This window comes from Canis aureus, chromosome X (assembly GCF_053574225.1).
Source record: "Canis aureus isolate CA01 chromosome X, VMU_Caureus_v.1.0, whole genome shotgun sequence".
NCBI classification, from domain to species: Eukaryota; Metazoa; Chordata; class Mammalia; order Carnivora; family Canidae; genus Canis; species Canis aureus.
This window is the reverse complement of record NC_135649.1, coordinates 43,743,019-43,765,741: the sequence shown is the minus strand read 5'-3', so window position 1 is coordinate 43,765,741 and position 22,723 is coordinate 43,743,019. Positions and strand designations below refer to the sequence as shown.

Sequence of the window (22,723 nt, the reverse complement as noted above, 5' to 3'; positions counted from 1 at the left end):
AACTCCCAAAGAGAAAATTGTTAATTCCTGCATGCCCAATGATACTTACTGCTTACAATTTTGTATGTCAGCCCAGAGGGTCAAGGTTAGTAAAGATATTTTATTCCTAAATGTATATACTGACTATAGTGATTGGGGGGAAGGGGTGGAATTAGTCTGGCACTTTTTTCCCCAGAAAGATTGCTGTTTCTTTGCTGGTTTACTTCTACCTAACACATCTTGCAGTGACATGGGTAAGAGTCTGTGGAAAAGGGAAAGGGAAGGGCACCCGGTGGTTCAGTAGTTGAGCATCTACTTTTGGCTCAGGTTGTGATCCTGGGGTCCTGGAATCAAGTCCCACATCAGGCTCCCTGCAGGGAGCCTGCTTCTCCGTCTGCCTATGTGTCTGCCTCTATGTTTCTCATGAATAAATAAATAAAATATTTAAAAAGAAAAAAAAAGGCTCTCTGCTCCTCCACATTCGACAGACAGCTGCATCTTCTGATGCAGTGCCAGCTGCGTCCCTGAGACACGATGGTGAAGGTTGGAGTGAATGGATTTGGCCGTATTGGGCACCTGGTCACCAGGGCTGCTTTTAACTCTGGCAAAGTGGATATTGTCACCATCAATGACCCCTTCATTGACCTCAACTACATGGTGTACATGTTCCAGTATGATTCTACCCACGGCAAATTCCACGGCACGGTCAAGGCTGAGAACGGGAAACTTGTCATCAACAGGAAGTCCATCTCCATCTTCCAGGAGCGAGATCCCGCCAACATCAAATGGGGCAATGTTGGTACTAAGTATGTTGTGGAATCCACTGGGGTCTTCACCACCATGGAGAAGGCTGGGGCTCACTTGAAGGGCAGGGCCAAGAGGGTCATCATCTGTGCTCCTTCTGCTGATGCCCCCATGTTTGTGATGGGCGTGAACCACGAGAAGTATGACAACTCCCTCAAGATTGTCAGCAATGCCTCCTGTACCACCAACTGCTTGGCTCCTCTGGCCAAAGTCATCCATGACCACTTTGGCATCATGCAGGGCCTCATGACCACTGTCCATGCCACCATTGCCACCCAAAAGACCGTGGATGGCCCATCTGGGAAGCTGTGGCGCGACAGCTGAGGGGCTGCCCAGAACATCATCCCTGCTTCCCCTGGCGCTGCCAAGGCTGTGGGCAAGGTCATCCCTGAGCTGAACAGGAAACTCACTGGCATGGCCTTCCGTGTTCAGTTGTGGATCTAACCTGCCGCCTGGAGAAAGCTGCCAAATATGACGACATCAAGAAGGTGGTGAAGCAGGCATCAGAGGGCCCCTCAAGGGCATCCTGGGCTACACTGAGGACCAGGTTGTCTCCTGTGACTTCAACAGAGACACCCACTCTTCCACCTTTGATTCTGGGGCTGGCATTGCCCTCAATGACCACTCAAGCTCATTTCCTGGTATGAAAATGAATTTGGCTATAGCACCCCGGTGGTGGACCTCCTGCCACATGGCCTCCAAGGAGTAGGATCCTCCTGGACCACCAGCCCCAGCAAGAACAAGAGGAAAAGAGAGGCCCTCAGCTGCTGAGGAGTCCCTGCCCCAAATTAATCCCCCAACACTGAGAATCTACTGACCTCCAATTTACATCCCAGACCCCGAGGAAGGAGAGGGGCTTGGGGAGCCCTACCTTGTAATGTACCATCAATAAAGTACACTGTACCCCCCAAAAAAAGAAATAAAGAAAAAGAAAAAAAGAAAAAGAAAAAAAGGTGTGACAGCAGGCATTATAAATACACTTTTTAAATTTTTTACTATTACCTCTGTCTTGGAATTTCGAAATCTGTACTAAAAATGCTTATGAAGGGCATAACTGAAAGCACTCAGAGAAGACAGCCTTATTCTTGAAATGTGTATGAAGTTTTCATCATGCCTTGAATCCAACCAAATTGCAGGTCGGAAAAATCAGCAGGGGGCTCTGCTATAAACACTGCATAGGGCCCAAACATACACTCTCAGTCAGGTCTCTAAAACACCTCACCCATCCCCATCTCAGGAAAATGAAGACGTTTAATGAACTGGTGGGATTATCGAAGGTAAACTTGATGAGCATCTTCTTCAAACAAACAAGAGCTCCAGGCTTTCAATTTCTGCTCTTTTTTTTCCCTCACGAAGAGCAAACATTACTGAGCCACTTCATTGCCTCTGGTGAAAGGCTTTCTGTGGCTCCAGAGTTGACAACATCCAGAATATTAAGCAGTCACTGACTTTGGCGTCTGAACTAGTTTGCTATGAAGAACATGAAGTATACTGATGCTATCTGCCCCCGAAGTTACACAGAGACAACTTAGGAAAAAGTGTGCCTCCCACCCCCACAAACTGGAAGACTGTCAGCTTGGGGAAAAGTGACTTTGTAGATGCCAGAGTGTGCTGTGGTTCAGCAGATCTGGACATTTTTTTCCTCTGCATTTTTCCTAGTGCAAGTCATTGTGCCTCACACTGTGTGATTCAGGATGAAGTCGAAGCAAAGTAGTTTCTCTGGCCACAAAAATACCCTTTTGTTGAAGGCTAGCTTGTCCTTTGCCTGTTTACTGCGACCAATATAACCGTAACACTTATGTAATTCTGGTGTGACAGAACTTAACGACTGTGTGAATTATGAGCAGTAAGCCAGCCAATGTCAGTGGTCTCAAATATGTGATCAGCACCGGGTCAGTCATTGCCAAATACTGGTTTACTACATGTTATTGATCATATTTGAGCCCTGTCCAGCTGTGGCTAATCCTAACGCATATAGTTGGCAGCTGTGAATTTGTGACTTTGCCCCTCAGAATACAAAGCTGCCTTTGCCCAAGCTCAGACCCACTAAAGCTTCTTAAAAGGCAAGCCTTTGCCTCAGTAGGTGATTGTGATAGAATATAAGTAGGGTGTTCTTAAATTGCTTTTCAGAAACCCCAATTCTCCTGGGAATGATCAAATTATGTTTCTATTAAAAATGAATCCCATTCTGTCTATAGGTTTTAAAAAAAACCTCACTGCCCAGTACATTTTTAAGAAGTCCCCTCCTCCCTAATTTAGCTAATGGATCCTATCTTCGTCTGTGAGGCCTACTCCCTTCTGTCATTCATCCTAGGCAGTGGCAAGATCACAGGTACTTCTTGAGGTATACCACCCAATTTGTTAGGCTTTGATCTGAGGGAAACCTTACATGGCTCAAAATATAGCTATATAATTTTATATATAAAATATTTCAGTGCCTGAAATGCATAAAAGAATGTATTCTTATCCCTGTTTTATTTTTTAAAGATTTTATTTATCCATGAGAAACACACAGAGAGAGGCAGAGACATAGGCAGAAGGAGAAGCAGGCTCCCTGCAGGGAGCCAGATACAGGATTCGAGCCCAGGACCCAGGGATCATGACCTGCGCCAAAGGCAGACACTCAACCACTTGGCCACCCAGGTGCTCCCTGTTTTATCATTGAGCAAGAAGAAAGAGAAACTTCCTCAGTGTCATATAACCAGTCAATGGCAATATTAAAAATAACAACTGAGGCTAGAATGGGTGAGTTCTGTCAATTGAGTCTACTAAGTAGCAGGAATGGGTTGGAAGTAAACCTCAAATGTATGTTCTTACCTGCAGAGCAAATTCATTAAAAAACATTCTTCTCTCCCATTCCCAAACCCCACCCCCTGAGTAATTGTTTCCCTTTTTATTTCAATAGCATATATGTGTCTTGTGGTCATAGATTTAATTCTTTTAAAATCTTCGTCTTACTAGAAACCTGAAAAGGAAAGAGAGGGGACTGCCCTAGACCAGATGAGTTTCCCAACTAGGATGTCCTGATACCTGTAGTGGAGGGTAAAAACCACTTGTGTCCGTCATTTCCCCCACTCACCCAGCACTGACCCATTCCTGCTCCCTATATCTTGAGCCCTTCTCCGCCTTTGTTTCTCTTTAGCAATCCGGGATCCCCTCAATCATCTCTCCAAACTCAAGATAGCTAATCTGGTTGCCCAGCAGCAAGCAAGTCGACACAATTGAGCACAAATTTTCTGCATTGTCCTCCATCAGTATAATTCTTTCTGCACCAGTTTTAGTGGATGTAAAACATCCTTTCTGCACGTGACACATGTTCAGCCACTCCTCTCCACACACCCATGTATACGAGTGTGCTCAACTGAAGCAGTAGGCATTTTTAAATGATGATGAAGCACCTGACTAAATGTACTTTCATAATCTCTGCTTAGGAATCTGGGGGCTGTGCAGCAGGAGATCACAGCACTCTGGTGAGGGGGTTCTTAGTATATTAAAGTATGTCACTGGATGTGGCTGTAAAAATACCCATCTTTCCACCCTGTAATAACCTCCTTACGATGTATGTGGAGAGGTAGCACAGCAAGTGAAAATGGCATAGAATTTGGAGTCATACTCTCAGTATGACTTCCAGCTCTGCCACATGCTGGCTGTGTGACCTCTGGCAAGATACTTTAACTTTCTGAGCCTCATCTTCCTCATCTGAAAAAAAATGGAATTATAATAATTAGAATTATAATGGGATTGTATAACCTGTTATAAGAATCAGATGATATAATTTAGGCATGTAAAGTGTCACATAGTAGGTTCTCAATAAATATGTTGCCTTCCTACCTCTGCTTTTGAAGGCACTGTTGGATTGAGTGGAAAGTGGTGTAATGAGAACAGTGTAGCTTTGTACTAAGACGTGGGGTCAAATTCCAATTCTGTCATTTAGTTACCATGGGTGACCTCAGCAAGTTACTTAACCTGGGCCTCAGTCACTTCTGTAAGATGTAGCATATAATACTCATCTCAAAAGTAGACAGTACCTGGCCTATAGTAGGTTCTTGCTGGTAGCTATTAATGTTATGGATATGAGAAGACTGCTTCAGATATCGCAGACCCACTGTTGGAAAACCTCTCTCTGAAATTCTGTCTTTTCTTTGAGTGCATGAAAACTTGGTTTAAAAAAGATCCTGTTTTATAATAGCCATATATCTACCTAAGCTGATGCAGATTTACCTGCACTTGGAAATTATGTTATTTTTAAAGCATGCTGCACCATCATGTTTTGGGTTTTTTGTTTTGTTTGGCTGCTGGCTCTCTCTAGGCCCCCATCAATTTCTTCTTGCTATCCATAGAACAGCTGCCTAGAGCAGAAGTTTGTTGCCATCCCTTCTATATGCATTCTCTACACCTATGTTGTTGAGCTGGATAGCCACAACACTGCTTAGATGCCAGGACACTATTTGTCCATGGCACTTTGCCATTTATCTAATGGTGAGAAGCCAGATGTGATGTCTCATTTCTTGTGGACACGTTAAAGGCTGAACACTTATCATCCGTCTTTGTACCTCTGCAGAAACTCAGTGTGATCAGAAACTTAATCAGCCACAGTGGTGTCCTGCTGTTGCTTTTGCAGGATGCTGCTCTGCTTATTAGTTCATTACTAGATAGTGTACCGCTTAGGGCAGCTTTCATTTCAAGTACTGCTGAGACAAATTTTTGGCAGGTTTAGCCTCTGTGGTAGGATTTGAGGAATTCCAAAAGGCTCCTGGCCCAAGTGTGTCTCCCTCACCGGTTACAGTGCCTGAAATGCATAAAAGAAATATTTCACTTGAACTTCCTTTGGTATAAGGCGATGTTAAAATGTGAATGCCACTCTCCAGAGGGAAGATACTAAGTCATTATTAGCTATGAATACTTAGAGTCAGAACCCCATTGGAATCCTGATTCTGTTACTAGTTACGTGACCTTAGGCAGGTTGCGAATTCTCTGAGACAGTTTCCTCTTCTGAAAATGGGGATGCTAATGGATAATTGTGAGAATTCAATTAGATGATGCATGTACAGTACAGAGTAAATGCTCAATGAACAGTAGCTGTTATTAGCCTTAGGGACAATAGGGCCCCCAAGGGAATACATCTAGCGCCAGTACATTTGGTTTGAGGGTATAAGGAATATATATAGGAATAAGGTGAGGTCTGGTACAGGGAAACTGGTCAAAGCAAAGGTCCTGGTGGGGTAGCAGTACGGCCACGAGTAGCATAGGGACCTGGGCTTCCAAGAGCTGGGTGCGAGGAAGGGGAAGGAATGAAGCAAAATCAAACTGCATTTACACCAACTTTCCAACAAGAAAAGTATAGTACTGGGGCACCAGGGTGGCATAGTCAGCTAAGTGTCTGCCTTCGGCTGGGGTGGTGATCTCTGTGGGTCCTGAGATGGAGCCCTGCATCGAGCTGCCTGCTCAGTGGGGAATAGGGGGGGTCTGCTTTTCTCTCTCTCTCTCCCTCTGCCCCACCCCACTGCTATCTCAAATAAATACATATTTATTATATAATTACATATATTATATAGTTATAATATATGTAATATATAACATATATATATATAATTTTTAAAAATTTAAAAAGTGTAGTACCTCTCAGGATGCAGTGCCCCTTGAGGTGCTTAACTCTGACACTGGGAGTGTTCAAGCAGAGGTAGTAGTGCTGGCTACCAACCAGGAATACTCTAGTCTGCCCCAGGGCTTCTCAAACTTATGTGCGTATACAGATCACCTGGGGATCTTGTTAAGATGTGGGTTCTGACTCAGCAAGACTGGGGCAAGACCCGAGATTCTTCATTTCTCACAAGCTTCCTACAGATGCTGCTAATGCTCCTGATCCACGGACCTCATTCTTCGTAGCAAGGCTCTGTTGCAGTTTGAAAAGAAATCACAGCAAGACAGAGCGATATGATTGGAGAAAGCCATGGAGTTACTCAGACAAGTCCCCACAAAGGGGAAGGACTTTGATGCAGTCATGATGTGCAGTCTGGTTCCTAGCTTTGTAGGATTTGAAATTTGATTGGTAGTATAACCAGAGACTGGGCTCCTGGGGACTGACTCACACTTCGCCAAATTCACAAGAGACCAATACATACGCCAGAATGCCAACTGATTAATTTATAATGAGAAGCATAACTTCCAAGTGGACCAGATACTAGTGTTTACTGATCAGTGCATTATCTCCCTGTAGGCATATTTACAGGAGGCACTAAATGATAATAAGGTTGCTTGGTGAGAACAGACTCATAGCAAGGGGAGTTCATAGGATGATTTTAATGGTTTATATCTTTAAGCCATGATCGTCTGATACCTCCATCTCCACAACTGAGTTAGACCTCCAGAATAGTGCTGTGGAGGTTAGCTTCCTCACTAGGCTCTCTTCCTCCTGTCTTGTCCTCATACAATCCAGATCCTGTTTTTAAAAAAATATTTATTTATTTATTTATTCATTCATTCATTCATTCATTCATTCATTCGAGACCTAGAGAGAGAGAGAGGCAGAGACACTGACAGAGGTAGAAGCAGGCTCCAAGCAGGGAGTCCAGCGCTGGACTCTATCCTGGGGCCCCCAGGATCACACCCTGGGCTGAAGGCAGCGCTAAACCATTGAGCCATCCAGGCTGCCCCAGATCCTCTGTTTAAGCCTAGGTCTGACAATAATCATTTATTTGCTCCACTGACTTCCATACAAATTCACAATTTAAAACCCATCATTATGAAACGCTTAAAATACAGAGACAAGTTAAAAAAAATAGTACAGTGAGCATCTGTTAGAACCACCATCTAATTTCAACAATTATCATTTTGCCATATTTACTTTATGTGTGTGTGCATGTATGCACAAATGTACAGTGTCCATGCTCTTTAGCACAATTTTCTAAATACCTCCTGCTCTGCCACAACCTACTTGACCGGCTTCACTCCCGCTGGCTCTCCCTTTGCAACTTGCATCCCAAGCCATACTTCACTGATTAATTTTAGTTCCCTGAATGCTCCTGGTGTTTTCATGTAATAGACCATTGCCTATGCCTGCATATCCTTACTCTTTGCTTGATTAGCTCTATTTGTTCTTAAAGACTCAGCCACACCCATGTTGCCATAGCACCCCATGTTTTTCTCAGTCATAACATTTATTAAACTGTACTGCTATTGCCTGTTTACCTCTCTGACTTTCCTACTAAACTGCACACTCATTGAGGGCAGAGACTTTTCTTTTTGGCCTCTGTATACCTACACCTCTCCAATGGCTTGCACTTGGTGTTCAGTAATCAGAAAATCTGACTGCGCACATAGTTATGGCATAGGCACCTCAAAATCCACATGTCTACACTGAGCTCATCTCTCTGTCTCTCCCTTCTACACATTTAAAACCCTCCTCCTGATTAAATGCCATCCAGTCTTTCAAGCCAAAAACATCAGGACAATTCCTCTTCCCTCTTCTTTCATCCTCTAAAATACATTTCCTTCTGTCCACTTCTCTTCATTTCCTGGGGTCTGAGCTGGGCTACCTTCATCTCTCATTTTTTGGAGCACTGCCAAAAAATCTCTCTGTGCTCCCTGCTTCTAGGCTTGTCCCCTCCAATCTATTATCCACAGAGAAGCCGTAATGATCTCTCAAATACAGATCTGATTATATTACTCCATGGGTAAACCCTGATTGTATTACTCCTTGCTTTTGGATAAAGTCCAAACTCCCTAGCTTTCACAAAAGGACTCTCAAGAACTGACCTCTGTGTACCTGTAGAACTTTGTGTCTTGTACTTGTACTCTGGGTTCCAACCATTTTGTGTTTATAGAGCCTGTAGTACTTGCTGTCTCCCAAGTACTTGCTGGTCAGTTTCATGCCTCAGTGCATTCCCTTGTATTGTTCTCAGTCTAGGAAGGTGAATGCTCTTAAACTCAGCACAAGTGTAACCTCCTCTGGGCAGCTTTCCCCTACTTTCCAGTCTGGGTTAGGTTCCTCTTTTTGTTACCCATTACTGCCCTGTGCACACCTCTGTCATGGCATTTACACTATATACATATAGCACTTTAAACCACAATTACCAGTTTGCTTGTCTCATCAAAGCTAACTTAAGAATTTTTTGACAGCAGAGTTAATGACTTCTTTGATTTTTTTTTGCCCCAATGCTTAGCCCATGGCTGGCATACAGTTGATGGAAGATTGGATACTAACAAATAGCTCTCTGAACTTAATTTTTGTAGATGCCTTATAACAGATCTCTGTAATTTTATTATTTATTTATTTATTTATTTATTTATTTATTATTTATTTATTTTTATTTTTTTAAAGATTTTATTCATTTATTCATGAGATATACAGACAGAGGCAGAGACACAGGCAGAGGGAGAAGCAGGCTCCATGCAGGGAGCCTGACGTGGGACTCGATCTTGGGTCTCCAGGATCATGCCCTGGGCCAAAGGCGGCACTAAACCGCTGAGTCACCGGGGCTGCCCCATCTCTGTAATTTTAAATACAGCGTTTCTTTAAAGTACAATATAGGGACACCTGGGTGGCTCAGTGGTTGAGTGTCTGTATGCCTTTGGCTCAGGGCATGATCCCGGTAGAGCCCACTTCTCCTTCTGTCTGTGCTTCTGCCTCCCTCTCTATGTCTCTCAGGAATAAATAAATAAAATCTTAAAAAATAAATATAGTTTATTGCCCTGTAGGCAATATTTATTGAATTTTGAGTGTTCTTTGCCAAGAAATTCAGACAATTTCTGGGATTGTACCATTTGCTAGAGATGATTCATCCTACCTTTTCTTTTTCCTTAGGTAATTTCTATCCTAGAGATTAACATCATCAGTAGCTGGGGGTGCCATGCTATTGGCCTCGCACACCAGGCTTGACCTCTAACATAATGTCTTTTTCAGTATATAGGGTTCATGTTTCACAAAGTTGCCCATTTATTTGGATTCTAGGGGCTGTTCAGTTATGGTGCTAATTTTCCTCTAGGTTTCTCTCAAGCCATAAGAGTATCAAGTGAAGAACTGTCCCATGCTTAATCCTTCGGAATAAGATTGATTAAGTAAATGTTGGGCCAGGGACTGCAAGGAGTGACTGATCAAGAATTAAACAAATGCTGGGCTGGATAAAGTGAATTACATCTCTCTGAACTGGAAAAGTGGCTAAAACATCCTGAACATCATTTTCTCTGGTTATTATCTCAAAGCAACAATTTTAAGATTATTCACAAGGTATGGGGTCCTTGACCCTGTTTAATAATAACGGTACTTAACAGATATATTTTTTACACCCTAAGTACTGTTCTAAGTGCTTTATATGCATGAAGTCATTTAATCCTCTGAACAACTTTATGAGGAAGGTAATCTTATTATCCCCATTTTACAGATGATGAGGGAACTGAGGCACAGAGCAAGGTCAAAAGTTATTCATCACCATCATACAACAGGTGTATTAATTCAGTTTAATCCAATGCATATTCTTGGAGCACCCTATTAAATGTGATAACTGACAAGGTAGATACAACTTGTACGCTTAAGGTAAGGAGGAATCATAATGCCAGAGTGCCGTGAGTGAATCACTAAGGTGAGTCCGGCTTCTTTCAATTGGTGGGAAATGGGGAAAGATTGTTTAGTTTAGGTCAGGAATGGTGCAGATGTATAGATTTGGGTAAACCTGGTTCCTAGCAGATGAAGAAATGAGGCTTAGCTTTGAGGTGGATGGAAACGGTAATTCTGTTCTGAGGGTTAGATCACGTTCAGAAGGGGCTTCTGATGCAGTCTATTCAGCATGAGGTAAGCGTTAAGAAAATACCCAGGTATGACGCTTGTCTGGAGTTGGAAAGGAGAAAGGTTAAAAAAAAAATAACCACGCGCTTTTTCTGTCCTTCCCCCTATAGAGAATCAATAAACAGCTTGCTCCCAGGACCACCCACCTTCCCCAAATTCCCCCGGCCTCCAACTCCCGATCCCTCAATCCCTCGCATCTGTGCCTTTTAGAAGTACTTTCACATTCTGGCACCTTAAGGCTGAAACAGCCTCTAGGCAAAGGTTCGGAAGGAAAACCCCCTTCTTGCAATCCAAAACGGACCCGGATCCTACCGGAGGGCTTGTTATGGTCGCAGATTCTCTAGTCCCTGGCCTGTCCATTTTGCACAACACAACGCAAAACACACCTGGCCGCCGGCCTCAGAGCCTACTCTGACGCCTGCCCATCACGTTACCCTTTTAAGAGGCGGATCCCGCAGTGTCCTTTCCTCCCTCCCAGCCACCTCTACCCCCAGTCGTCTGGGCGGAGCTTCTCGCTAAAGCCCCAGAGCTCGACGCGGCCGTAGCAGTAGCGGGGAGGACCGGAGCTGCGAAGAGCTGCATCTGCCGCAACCGCTTGGGTCGACGCTACGTGCCGCGCGGCTCCCACCTCGCTCCCGCGCACGCCAGTCGCTCCCGGCTCCCTCCCCACCTGGCGCGCACCTGGGCCCGGGCCGGGGTCCTGCCGAGAGTGGGAGGGCGCGTGCCAGGGGCCCTCGGGAACCGCAGAGCGCGCGCGCCATGGGGCCGCCGCCCGGGGCCGGGGTCTTGTGCCGCCGTGGCTGCGCCTTTTCCCGACTGTTGGCGTGGTGCTTCCTGCTAGCTCTGAGCCCCCACGCCCCCGGCTCCCGGGGAGCCGAGGCAGTGTGGACCGCCTACCTCAACGTGTCCTGGCGGGATCCGCACACTGGAGTGAACCGCACGGTGTGGGAGCTGAGCGAGGAGGGCGTGTACGGCCAGGATTCGCCACTCGAGCCTGTGGCCGGGGTCCTGGTGCCGCCCGACGGGCCGGGTGCGCTCAACGCCTGTAACCCTCACACGAATTTCACGGTGCCCACGGTCCCGGGGGACTGGGGGAGAACCGTGCAGGTCTCTTGGTTGGCCCTCATCCAGCGCGGCGGGGGCTGCACCTTCGCAGACAAGATCCATCTGGCTTACGAGAGAGGGGCGTCTGGAGCCGTCATCTTTAACTTCCCGGGGACCCGCAATGAGGTCATCCCCATGTCTCACCCGGGTGAGTGCCGCTACTACCAGGCGCCCCATCAAACCCCTGCCAAGGCCAGTTTTTGTTGTGTGTGTGGGGGTCCTATTTTCCTCAGTGCTGTCTCCCCCACTCCCACCCCGCCCCATCTCCTCGCTCCGACGTAAAACGAGTGCCCTTTCTGCCCCCAGCAAAGGAGGCAGGGTCCTCTCCTTCCCGAGATTTCACCCCGCGTGGGGGGTTGGGCGAGAAAATCCTCCAGAATTTGCCTGTCTGGTGGAAAAGGGTAAGACAAACGGAGTGCGGAGGCTGGCGACTCGAGGACTGTTTGGGCTCTTTGCGTCGCCTTTTCCCGGCGTCCCACGAGGGTGCCTTGCCCGGGCCGCTTTGGCGGGGGGCACTAGCTTTGAGACCCTGACTGGAGGGAAGACGGCCTGGAAATCCCTTCCTCACTGTTCCTGTTTAACAACCTCAGGCCCAGAACAGATTTTTCCCTCCTCTCTCCGTTTTTCTCTCCCTGGCTCCTAGTTTCAGGTACGAGATTGTGTTACTGTGCCCTGTTAACCTCATTGCACTTTGGGAAGAAACTTTTCTCGACTTCAGGGGCTCCTCTCTGCCCCCAGGGGTCTCGGGTGCCAACTGATTGTCGGGATCAGTGCTTTCCTTGGCCTTTGAAAGATCCGATTTAGGTTAAGGAGTGGCAAAACAGGTGATTAATGTTACTGAAAAAAAAAATTAAAAAGAAGAGCTTTGTGCCTGCTGAGAGCAGAGGCCTCGACTTTGGGGGAAAAAGTAGTGCCAGGCAGGTCTTCAATTTGTGGAGGTGTTGTGGGTTACCGTTTATCCCCCTATTCAGTGATTCTTCCAGAAACCTTCTCCTTATTTGTGATTAAGTAGTTCTTAGCATGTGTATGATCCTAAGCCCCAAAGGACAAAGAAAAAAAAAACTGGAAAGGGAAGAGACACATAATAGTATATCATAATTGTTGAGAGCTAGGGCCCAAGTCAGACCTTGTTTAAATTCTGGCACCCTTGCTAACTAGTCCTGTGACCTTGGGCAACTTACTTGAAGTCTTTATGTCTGTGTTCCCTATCAATCAAAAGGGAAAGAATTAAGAATTACTCCCACAGGTTTGACTTGAGAATGAAATGAAATAATGACTGTGAAGAGTTTTAACACATCATCCTTCTCAGTAAAGGCTAGCTGATAGGATTAGCTTTTTAGGGAGTCACTGGAGAAATGAATCTGCTTATTTAAGTGCTAGAGTTTTTGTGTTTTTCTTAAATCCCTGGGTTTGGCTCTGCCTAGAGAGAGCATTGAGAGGCTGGGTGGAATAATGGAAAGAGGACTGAACTCAGATCTCCTGAGTTCCTTTAGGGCCTTCTTTTCCTCCAGCAGCTTTGTGACCTTGTACAAATTACTCACTGGCCAGATGATAGTAGAGAGGTAGGAGGTGGAAGCCAAATTGGCAGAGTGTGCAGAGGCAAAAGTGAACTAGATGAACCCTTAAGATCCCATCCAGTTCTAAAATGCTGTGATTCTTAGATCTTACTGTAGATTAAAAGAGCAGCTGTATCTCTCTTGGTTGGTAGTTCATTGGTTAGAATAAAATTACTTTTTAAAGTCTATTAAAAATGAAGAAGAAGGATTTGGTACATTTTGAAGTACTTGCATTTCAGTTGGCTACCTAAATGCGAAGGTTTGACTTGGTCTTCTCCAAATGAGATTCATTTGCATGAATGATTGGGAATTGATAAGACAGTTCCTATTTAGAGCGCTTTCATCCTATTTTCATCCTGTTAAGGATATAGGCTTGTATTTGTCGAATCATTTTAAGGGACAATAAAATTAATTTTGTTGAGCTCCCACTAAGTGCCAGGCACACTACATACATCTTGTATGTTATTCGGAGACCATATGGTGCACTAGGAAAAGTACAGGCATTGTAGTCAAGACTGGGTATCAGATTCTGGTTTTACTACACAATAGCTTTGTGACCTTGGTCAGGTTCTTTAACTTTACTGAGTCTCAGTGTCTGTATCTGTAGGATGGAGATACTTGCATTGCTATGATTCTTAAGGATAATATATCTAAACCACCTAACGTGATAATTACACTCAATTAAAGTTAGCTATTATACTGAGTTAATGCTAATAAGACGCAAAAACATACAAATATAAATGTTTATGCAGCTGTCAGTTTGAATCTAATTATGGCTGTTTTGTTTCAGGATACTATAGAGAAATAAAACCCTAAATATTGATTACTCAATTACACTTAGAAAAGTATTTTGAGACTTTAAGATTTTTATTACTGACACGATAATTATAGCAAACTTTACCATTAGGGTAACTAGCCATCCAAAAACTGGCTAGTTACTTGAAGTATAGACTCACATTTTTTTCTGTCAACTCCTAGAGAAACTTCTTTTCAACACAGGGAAAAAAATCACTTTGCATTTCATGCACGTGTGTTGTTGGACATTTGTTCCCAAAGTTCTGTGGTGTTTTTTTTTTTTTTTCTTTGCTCATTCCTGAGAGTAAGCCTAGGGTTCACTGTAATCTCTGGTCAGAAACAACCAGTTTCTGGGATCTTCCTGGCAAAGAGGTGGGATTGAGGTTTAAGTGTTGATTAACTCAGTATGTGTTGTCTTAAATTGTACAAGGGCCACCCGGTGTCAGAAAACTATTGCTGTCGTCTTGTTTATGAAATCTCTCTTGACCCACTCTCACCGGAGCCTGTGCTTGAATTGTTTGTCTTTTGAGTTTATGCTGAATTGTTTGTCCTTTGAGTTTCTGCTGAACATCCATACTCTCACCTCTCACAGGCCTGGAAACATGAAGACCCATTTCTTTCAAGTAACAGACCTAACTGCTCTTTAAAGTGGAGTTTCTCTCCAGTAAATAAAAGTTTTAAAGCAACTGTTCTAAGCTCCTGTTTAGGATGGGCATAATGATAGCCTTGCCTCATAAGGTTGCTGGGATTAAATGAGATAATGCAAATACAGAGTTTAACACAGTGCCTGGCATATTAGGAAACTACTAAAATATTTTTATCACAATTAAGATAGTTAAATAAATGTATTTTAGAAAACAAAAATGGAATCTGATGTTGGTAGTACATAATTTGAAGATGAATAGCCTAGAATACTTCAAAGTCCACATTACCTAAAATCCTAACTCTAACACTTTAGGAATAGGGTGAGTAGATTGAATTCTTTACAAGAAAATGATCTTTGGGCCCACCTGTGTTTGTCATTCTTTTCTCAAATAACTACTTTTTCCTCAACTACCAATCTTCTCCTTCACAAAAGGACTTTTGAGATAATATTTTTAAAGAGATTTCATTGTTTTTTTAATATTTTATTTATTTATTCATAAGAGACACACAGAGAGAGAGAGAGGCAGAGACACAGGCAGAGGGAGAAGCAGGTTCCATGCAAGGAGCCCGATGTGGGACTCAATCCTGGGTCTCCAGGATCACACCCCAGGCTGCAGGCAGCACTAAACTGCTGCACCACCGGGGCTGCCCTGAGATAATATTTTATACTGATTTATCACTACCCGATCCCTTGCCAACCACTTGACATTTAATTTTTATTCTGCTTTTTTTCTAGGATGTTGACTTTGAAAAGAACTTTTTTATTTTTTATTTATTTATTTTTTTAGAACTTTTTTAATAGAGAGGTTCAAAAGAGGATGAGAAGAGACTGGGTGGTGATGATTTACCAGTGTAAAATACCGTTTCAAAATCAATTTCTTGGTATTTCTGCAGTACTCTTTTAACACTGTTGACCACTCCTGTGAAATTCTCCCAAGCACTCTTGGCTTCTCTTCTTTATTGTTTCATTTCTGTTATTTTATTGATTCATTTATCTAACACCTCTTCTTCCTTGCAGCCCCACCTCGATAAATAACTGCCACATCCTGGGGGCGGGGGGCTCAGCAGTTTAGCACTGCCTTCAGCCCAGGGCGTGATCCTGGAGACCCTGGATCGAGTCCCACATCGGGCTCCTTGCATGGAACCTGCTTCTCCCTCTGCCTGTGTCTCTCATGAATGAATAAATAAAATCTTTTTAAAAAATTAAAAAAATAACTGCCACATCCAGATGATTCTATCACTTTAAATCTTCTCGCATAATGTCCCCTTGTCCCTTTCAACTGTTATTACCCTGCTTTTAGTTCCTATAGCTTCTCAAAGGAACAAATGCTTAGGCTTCTAATTGGTCTCCACCTCCAGTCATTTCTTCCTTCCAGTATGTCTTCCACATTGCCACTGGAACACAGCTCCTGATCACATCTATGCCATTGCTCAAAAGGCCATTACTTACAAATTTTAGACTGTGTTTCCCAGCATGGCATATAAGATTCTTAATCTAGTCCCGATATACTTTCAAAGCTTTATATATCTATTCTCTCATGTTGATCCCTAGATGCCCTCTGTCCTTTCCCATTATCATTACTTTGTTTGTACTTCTGCTTTTGCCTCCATACCCTTTTCTTCCTAGCTCTGCTGGCCAAAAACTTACCCATCCTTCAAAATCCAACACAGATGCCTCCTCATCTTTGAAGCCTTTCTCAATTCCTTCTTTCCTCTTCCCACCACACCCCCACATCCCCACACCAAAACCAAAATAATCCTTTTGTTTTTCTCCCATGGCACTCCCATGTCTTATAGTACTTTTTGCATTTTGCTAGTAGTTATATGTTTATGTCTTACCTCCCTACTGGATTGTTATCCTTTTAATATTTTATTAATCTTCATATTACTCATGGGAATCTTTATACTGTATGTGCTCTGAAAATACTTGTTGAGTTGCTCTAAGTACCAAAGAATGAAAAAAAACAAGGATGCCAGAGGGTCATAAGATTCACTAGGAAATTATCTAGTGGGGAGTTCAATTCATTGAGCATTTATCAAGGTTCTATTGTATGCATATTGTGGTTTTTGCCTGAATATATGAAATAATTAAGGTAAAGTAGGAAGAATAAGAGTGTACAAATGCTTCCAGGTTGCAGGCTCCCTATGTTTTTATGGTGATCACCATCATAGCCCAGTTTATGGGTTTTAAATGATGAAATGACCTAGGTGACAAAGAGATAGTGAGAATGAGTATTTACATTGAACTTTCCCTGTGTTTTTGTTTTTGTTTTAAAAACTTGGTTTACACCAGCATTCAATTTATGTCTTCAATTAAAATGCTTCCATTGAACATGTTGGTGATATGTGGAATTCCATTACTTAAAAACCTTTAAAAAAAACTGAAAAGGAAATATAGCTCGATCAGCAAATTGTTTTTCTAAGCACATAAAGAACTCCATGCCCCGCTTAGTCCCTGGAAGATATGTTATCTCCTACAGAATGTCATATTTAATCTCTGTTCTCAGGCTTAAATGGAGTAAACAGAGGAGAGTATCAAAGACATTTTCTGTGTTATTTCTGATTATAAAATTAATCCTACTTCTTGCAGAAAACTTGGAAAATACAGAAAAGTATAAAAATAAAAATAAAAGCTATGCATAATTATACAATACCATTATTCCTTCTTGTCTCTTTTTTCATGTATAGACAGGGTTTTGTATCCTACTTTTATAACGGTTGTTTTTATGGGTATCAACATAGCATTAAGAAAATAAAATTTAAAGGAAAATGTAAAAATCCATAGATATAACCATGTTACCATTTTGGGGTGTTTTTGTTGTCATTTTCTTCTTTTGCTCTGCATATATATTTAAAGAATTAGAATTATATACTGGATGTAAGGTTTTGTATCCAGCTTGTTATTGCAAGCATTTCCCCATGTAATTAAAGATAGAGGATTTCCCTATAAGTTAAAGGAGGTGGTTTTTGACTGGGGGATAGAGATCAAGCTTCTCTTTCATTAACCAGCAGAAAGGAAGTGCAGAAATGGTGACAGGGAGAGATATGAATTGGAACATTTCTTTTGTTTCAAAGATTTTATTTATTTATTCATGAGACACACACACACAGAAACAGAGACAGAGACAGAGGCAGACACATAGGCAGAGGGAAAAGCAGGCTCCATGCTGCTAGCCTGATGTGGGACTTGATCCCAGGACTCCAGGATCATGCCCTCTGCCAAAGGCAGGCACTAAACCGCTGAGCTATCCAGGGATCTCCAAATTGGAACATTTCAAACAAAAATATGCTATATAGAGCTTTACTTAAATGTATACTTCTGACCATAAATGTGATCTGGTCTAACCCATATGCATTGCCTGATGTGGCCTTGATCTTTTGAAAGGTTTGATCACCATTTGTGCTTTCGGTTCCTCTTATCCCAGGTTAGGTATTCTGTTCCTGATGTCTTTGTCACAAATGAGGTTCGCACCCACTTTCCCCCATTGCTTGGTTAAGTAGCACCTCATTGGCTAAAATTTAGGCTTTTCGTTTTTCGTGATGGCCATGGAAGTGTAAACTGCTGTTGGGGTTTTGCCCGGAGTTTACTTGAGAGGGTGCCACAAATATTATCTAGGGATGAAGAATGTTTTGTATATGTAAATTTGTTGAAGTATAACGTATATACACTAAAAAGGTCCATCAGTTGTTAGCCTATATAGCTCAGTGAATTTTCACAAAGTCAACATGCCTGTGCAGCCAGCACCTAGATCAAGAATCAGAACAGTTCCTAGAAGACTATCTCACATCCCAAGATGAATAATTTTTAACCTTTGTGCCCTGAGGGAGTGCCCTCTTGCAGCATGTGGTCACATGCAGAAACCCTCTCCTTCACAGCTCTGGAGCTTGCTAACTACAGGGACCTGCAGCCGGAGACTGTGGGGGGCTCTTTCCAAGCACAGAGTACATGTGTTTCTGGATGCAGTTCCCAGGCCAGTTTAGTGGTGCCACATTTTGCTGTTAACACCCACTTTGGAGCCCTCTGTGCAGAGCACAAGGGCTCTTTGTTGTTCTATTTCCTGTTCTCTTTTCTCTTTAAGCTGCATGTATGTCTTTCTATATATCATGGCACATACTTGCCGCTTGAATTTGCCCATAGGCTTGTTTCAATATTGATTTCTTTGGAAGAGAAAGTTTGGTGATTCATGCCTGACTTCAAGGAGGCCGTTTTAAGTTCAGAACCTAGTCGTGATTTACTTGGTTTTCATGCTTGAATGCTCCAGTTAGATATAAATCAGTGATTTTGAGTTAACCCTATTTATTTTCAGCTTTTTTTTTAAATGAAGATGGTCTAGAACTCACTTGATGATGATGATGATGATGATGTGTATATTTCTCTCGATATTAATCCTTATCATTTCAGATAAAATGTTGAAGAAGCTTGGTGAAATGCTGACTGAAACTAAAGTCTTAGCTTTAAAAAAAATACAAAACAATTAAAAAAAAAGAAAATACACCAAAATGTTAACCTTAGCTATTTCCGGTTGGTAGAATTATGGGCGATTATTGTTTGTTTTTTTTTTCACTAGGTTTTCTGTATTTTCTGAATTTCCTCTACTGAATATATTTTATACTTGTAAAAATACTTTTAAAAACGCCACATATTCCTATAGCATTGATAAATCCTAAAGAAAGCATTAATGATGTGACTATAGCAACAACAGGAACAAATCATATCTGATAATAGAAATGATTTACAGACTTATGAGAATTCAAAGAGTTCCTTTGGCCTTTTGAATGTATCTAACCTGTATGATTGTTAATATTGTCCTTTCTTGTTAACACTAATTGGTTTCTTCATATGTAAAATAACCTTGAACACTAAAGAATTTTAAAGGCTGACTTTTCCTATTTTAATATGAACTGTTTCTCTTTACCCTTCATATCACTATTTAGATATTTTTTCTTTCCCCTCCTTATACATATACATGCCTCACCCCTGTCTTGCTATTTTTGTTTCTTTCCCATGAGAAGCCTGCTTCCTCATTTGCCTCCTTCAGTATCTCTTGTTTTCAGTATTTACAAGAATAGTGTTAAGTTACCAGCTTGGTATGAAGAATCCAGTATGTTGGCAATTTTCACCTATGACACACTGGGTTCATCTGATGACAATTTTTGCCATTTAAGAAAAGAGGAAAACTTGTTAGAGTAAGGGCAGAGGAGAATCATGGTGTTCTTATTTTATACTTTATTAAGGATATGCCCAACATAACAAGCTCAGTCAAGGTGGTATTTAAGACATTATTAAAATGGAATCACTTCTCTCTCTGCCTATGTCTCTGCCTCTCTGTGTGTGTGTCTTTCAGGAATAAATAAATAAAATCTTTTTAAAAAATAAAAAAAAACTGAGCTTCCTTCTATGTGGTTCCACTTCTTTTGAAGTGAAATTAAACATAACAAATCACTGCTCTCATATCTAACAACCTTGAATGTGTCCACAACTTACTTCTGCAATCTCCACAAAAACCTCCCATGAACCATGTAGTCCTCCTGATTCATTATGTATTTTCTTATGTTCTAGCATTTAAGATAAATTCGAAATGCTTTTGTTGGTTTTGCTTTAGGTATTACAGCGAAACTGTTTCCTGAAAAGTTTTATTACACATATGAGTTAAATAATAGTTCGTATTTGCTTTGCAGTTTTTAATCCTCAAGCCTTTCACATGCAATCATTTGTAGGGTCCTTTGGGAACTCAAAGACTGTTTAACAACATTACTATGGGAAAATGTGTTGCCTCTACTTCCCAACAACTGACTTACAAATGCATTTTTGAAACACAACCCATTAGGGTTTCCTGTGTGGCATTTGTTCATAATGATAGCCTGTTTATTATATTTGTCCTGATCATGCTGGTTTAGAATTTTCTCTGCTTATTTATTTTCCTTGTAACGTCGACTCTAGCTCTACCCTACCTTTTCCATGGTTTTCACCTTAAGGATTCTGCATTTTGTTTTCCTAACCTATGGTCCAACCTATGGTGATCTGACAAGTTGGCTTATTTTAATAGCATTTGTAATGTTCCTGAAAGTTTTAGGAACATAACTATGATTTGTAACTTAGCCATTAACATATTTTTTAGTTGGTAAATCTTTTCTATTTTAGAGTATCTCAGCACTCACTTAGAGGAAAGCCAGATAAGTATGATTATACTGAGGGAGGTCTTCACTCATAGATCTGTAAGCAACCTATATTTAACATTGTCCCCAGGTATTTGGAGTTCAGTGGTATTTCAAATTCTTGTTTTCCACCACCACCATTTCATTTTGGCATGAGGACAGGATGTTTAAGACAGACTGGCACTGGCTAGTGCCAGTCCACCAGTCACTTCCCTTGCTTTACCTCCAACCCCCAACCCTTTTTTGCCATTTCTCTTTGACTGGTACCTTTTGGTTGAACTAATGAAGAAGAGGATATTGACTTACCTTGAGTGATGTAATTAAAGACTAACGGATTATTCTTTGATGATTAGGGAAGCTCCATGATTGCTCTATTTTAATTTCAATCTAGTGTACCAAAGGTGAATGTGTTCTATTTGAAATTGAAAGACAGCATATTACAGTGGAAGAATGGGTATCCTTGAGTCAGACTGCTCAGCCTGAATTCCAGGTCTACAAATGAATAAATATGTGATCTTGGGCAAATTGTGAACCTGGACTTTATCTGGTTCATACAAAGTGGAATAATCATGCCCTTTTTCTGTGATTTTATAAATAAAGTGTTTGACATGGAGTGGATATTTAGCAAATGTTCCTCTTGAATCTTTTGCTGAGAGTTTTATTAATAAACAGTATTTCTCCTTTGGTTATTACAGCTGTTCACTTCCACATTTTGAAATATGTAATTATTTTATATGTAAAAGCAGGGGGGGAAATGCCTGACATCCAAGTTGCTGTTTTTCTGGGCAATTTTTGAGAAACACAGGGAGAAATCACATAATCAAGAAACTAAAACAACTATCTTGTTCTCCCTGTGTGTTTCCATTCTAAGCAGGAACAACTCTTTAAAATCAAGATGTTGGGATCCCTGGGTGGCACAGTGGTTTAGCGCCTGCCTTTGGCCCAGGGCACGATCCTGGAGACCCGGGATCGAATCCCACGTCGGGCTCCCGGTGCATGGAGCCTGCTTCTCCCTCTGCCTATGTCTCTGCCTCTCTCTCTCTCTCTGTGACTATCATAAATAAATAAAAATTAAAAAAAAAATAAAAATAAAATCAAAATGTTAAGCTCTAACAAAAGGAAAGGCTGTGGACCTTTTGATAGCACAGTGACAAAGAGAGGAGACTTAAATGAATCAAATGGATTTTAATTTGAACCTCAATTCTGTTATGTAATAGATTTATAACCTTAGCCAGATTAACCTCTTTAAGACTCAGTTTTTTCACCTACAGAATGGGAGGTGATAATCGTACCTACCTCTAGGGTTATTGTGATGGAGGGATAAATCAGATAATATATAAAGCATGAAGTACACAGCCTGATTCATTAAAGGATAGTTTAACAACCTACTCACCCTCATGTGTAGCATTTTTGGGGGGATTGGCAATGCACATCTCTGCAGGCCTTCTCAGAGCCTCTGATATATGCTCAAGAAGCACTGTTCAGCTTTGTTCAATGAATTATTTTCTAAACTTATCTGTAGAACCTCTTTTTAAAAAAAAAATACTTAGCACCTGAAGTAGAATTTGGAAAACACTGATTGCCATTCATTTTATAACTCCCCCCTCCTTCCCTCTTCCTCCTTTATTTAATTAGACTGGCCTCAGATTTTAACTGTATCATAGTATTGTCAATGTCAAGGAGTAACTAAACTAGTTATCTCACTCTGGTAAGAACAGAATGTTTTCAAATATGATGACAGTTATATTTCTTTGTACTAATGTACCTTTTATATCAAATTAATGCGACTTCAAAGTGTAGTCACTACAGTCTAAGCTTATTTTTCATATTGACTTTGAGAAACAATTTATTGTGGAAGTATAAAAACACAAGAGAGACCAGTTTGTTTATTTTTATATTTAGT

General features: G+C 41.7%; 1 protein-coding gene and 1 pseudogene across 3 annotated transcripts in view; both read left to right on the top strand.

Annotated features, from left to right (window-relative positions):
- Positions 1-22,723, top strand: part of RNF128 (ring finger protein 128) — a 116,991-nt gene that overhangs the window by 48,078 nt on the left and 46,190 nt on the right. Inside the window, exon 1 of one of the 3 annotated variants that reach the window (XM_077889854.1) lies at positions 11,090-11,816. The exons of 1 other annotated variant lie outside the window; for it this stretch is intronic. In XM_077889854.1, coding sequence (XP_077745980.1) covers positions 11,324-11,816 — 493 coding nt within the window. In that variant the 5' untranslated portion in view covers positions 11,090-11,323. Of the gene's footprint in view, positions 1-11,089; positions 11,817-22,723 lie in introns of those variants that run through there. One more of the 3 variants, XM_077889852.1, reaches the window with a different exon arrangement.
- Positions 471-2,000, top strand: LOC144309158 (glyceraldehyde-3-phosphate dehydrogenase pseudogene; annotated as a pseudogene).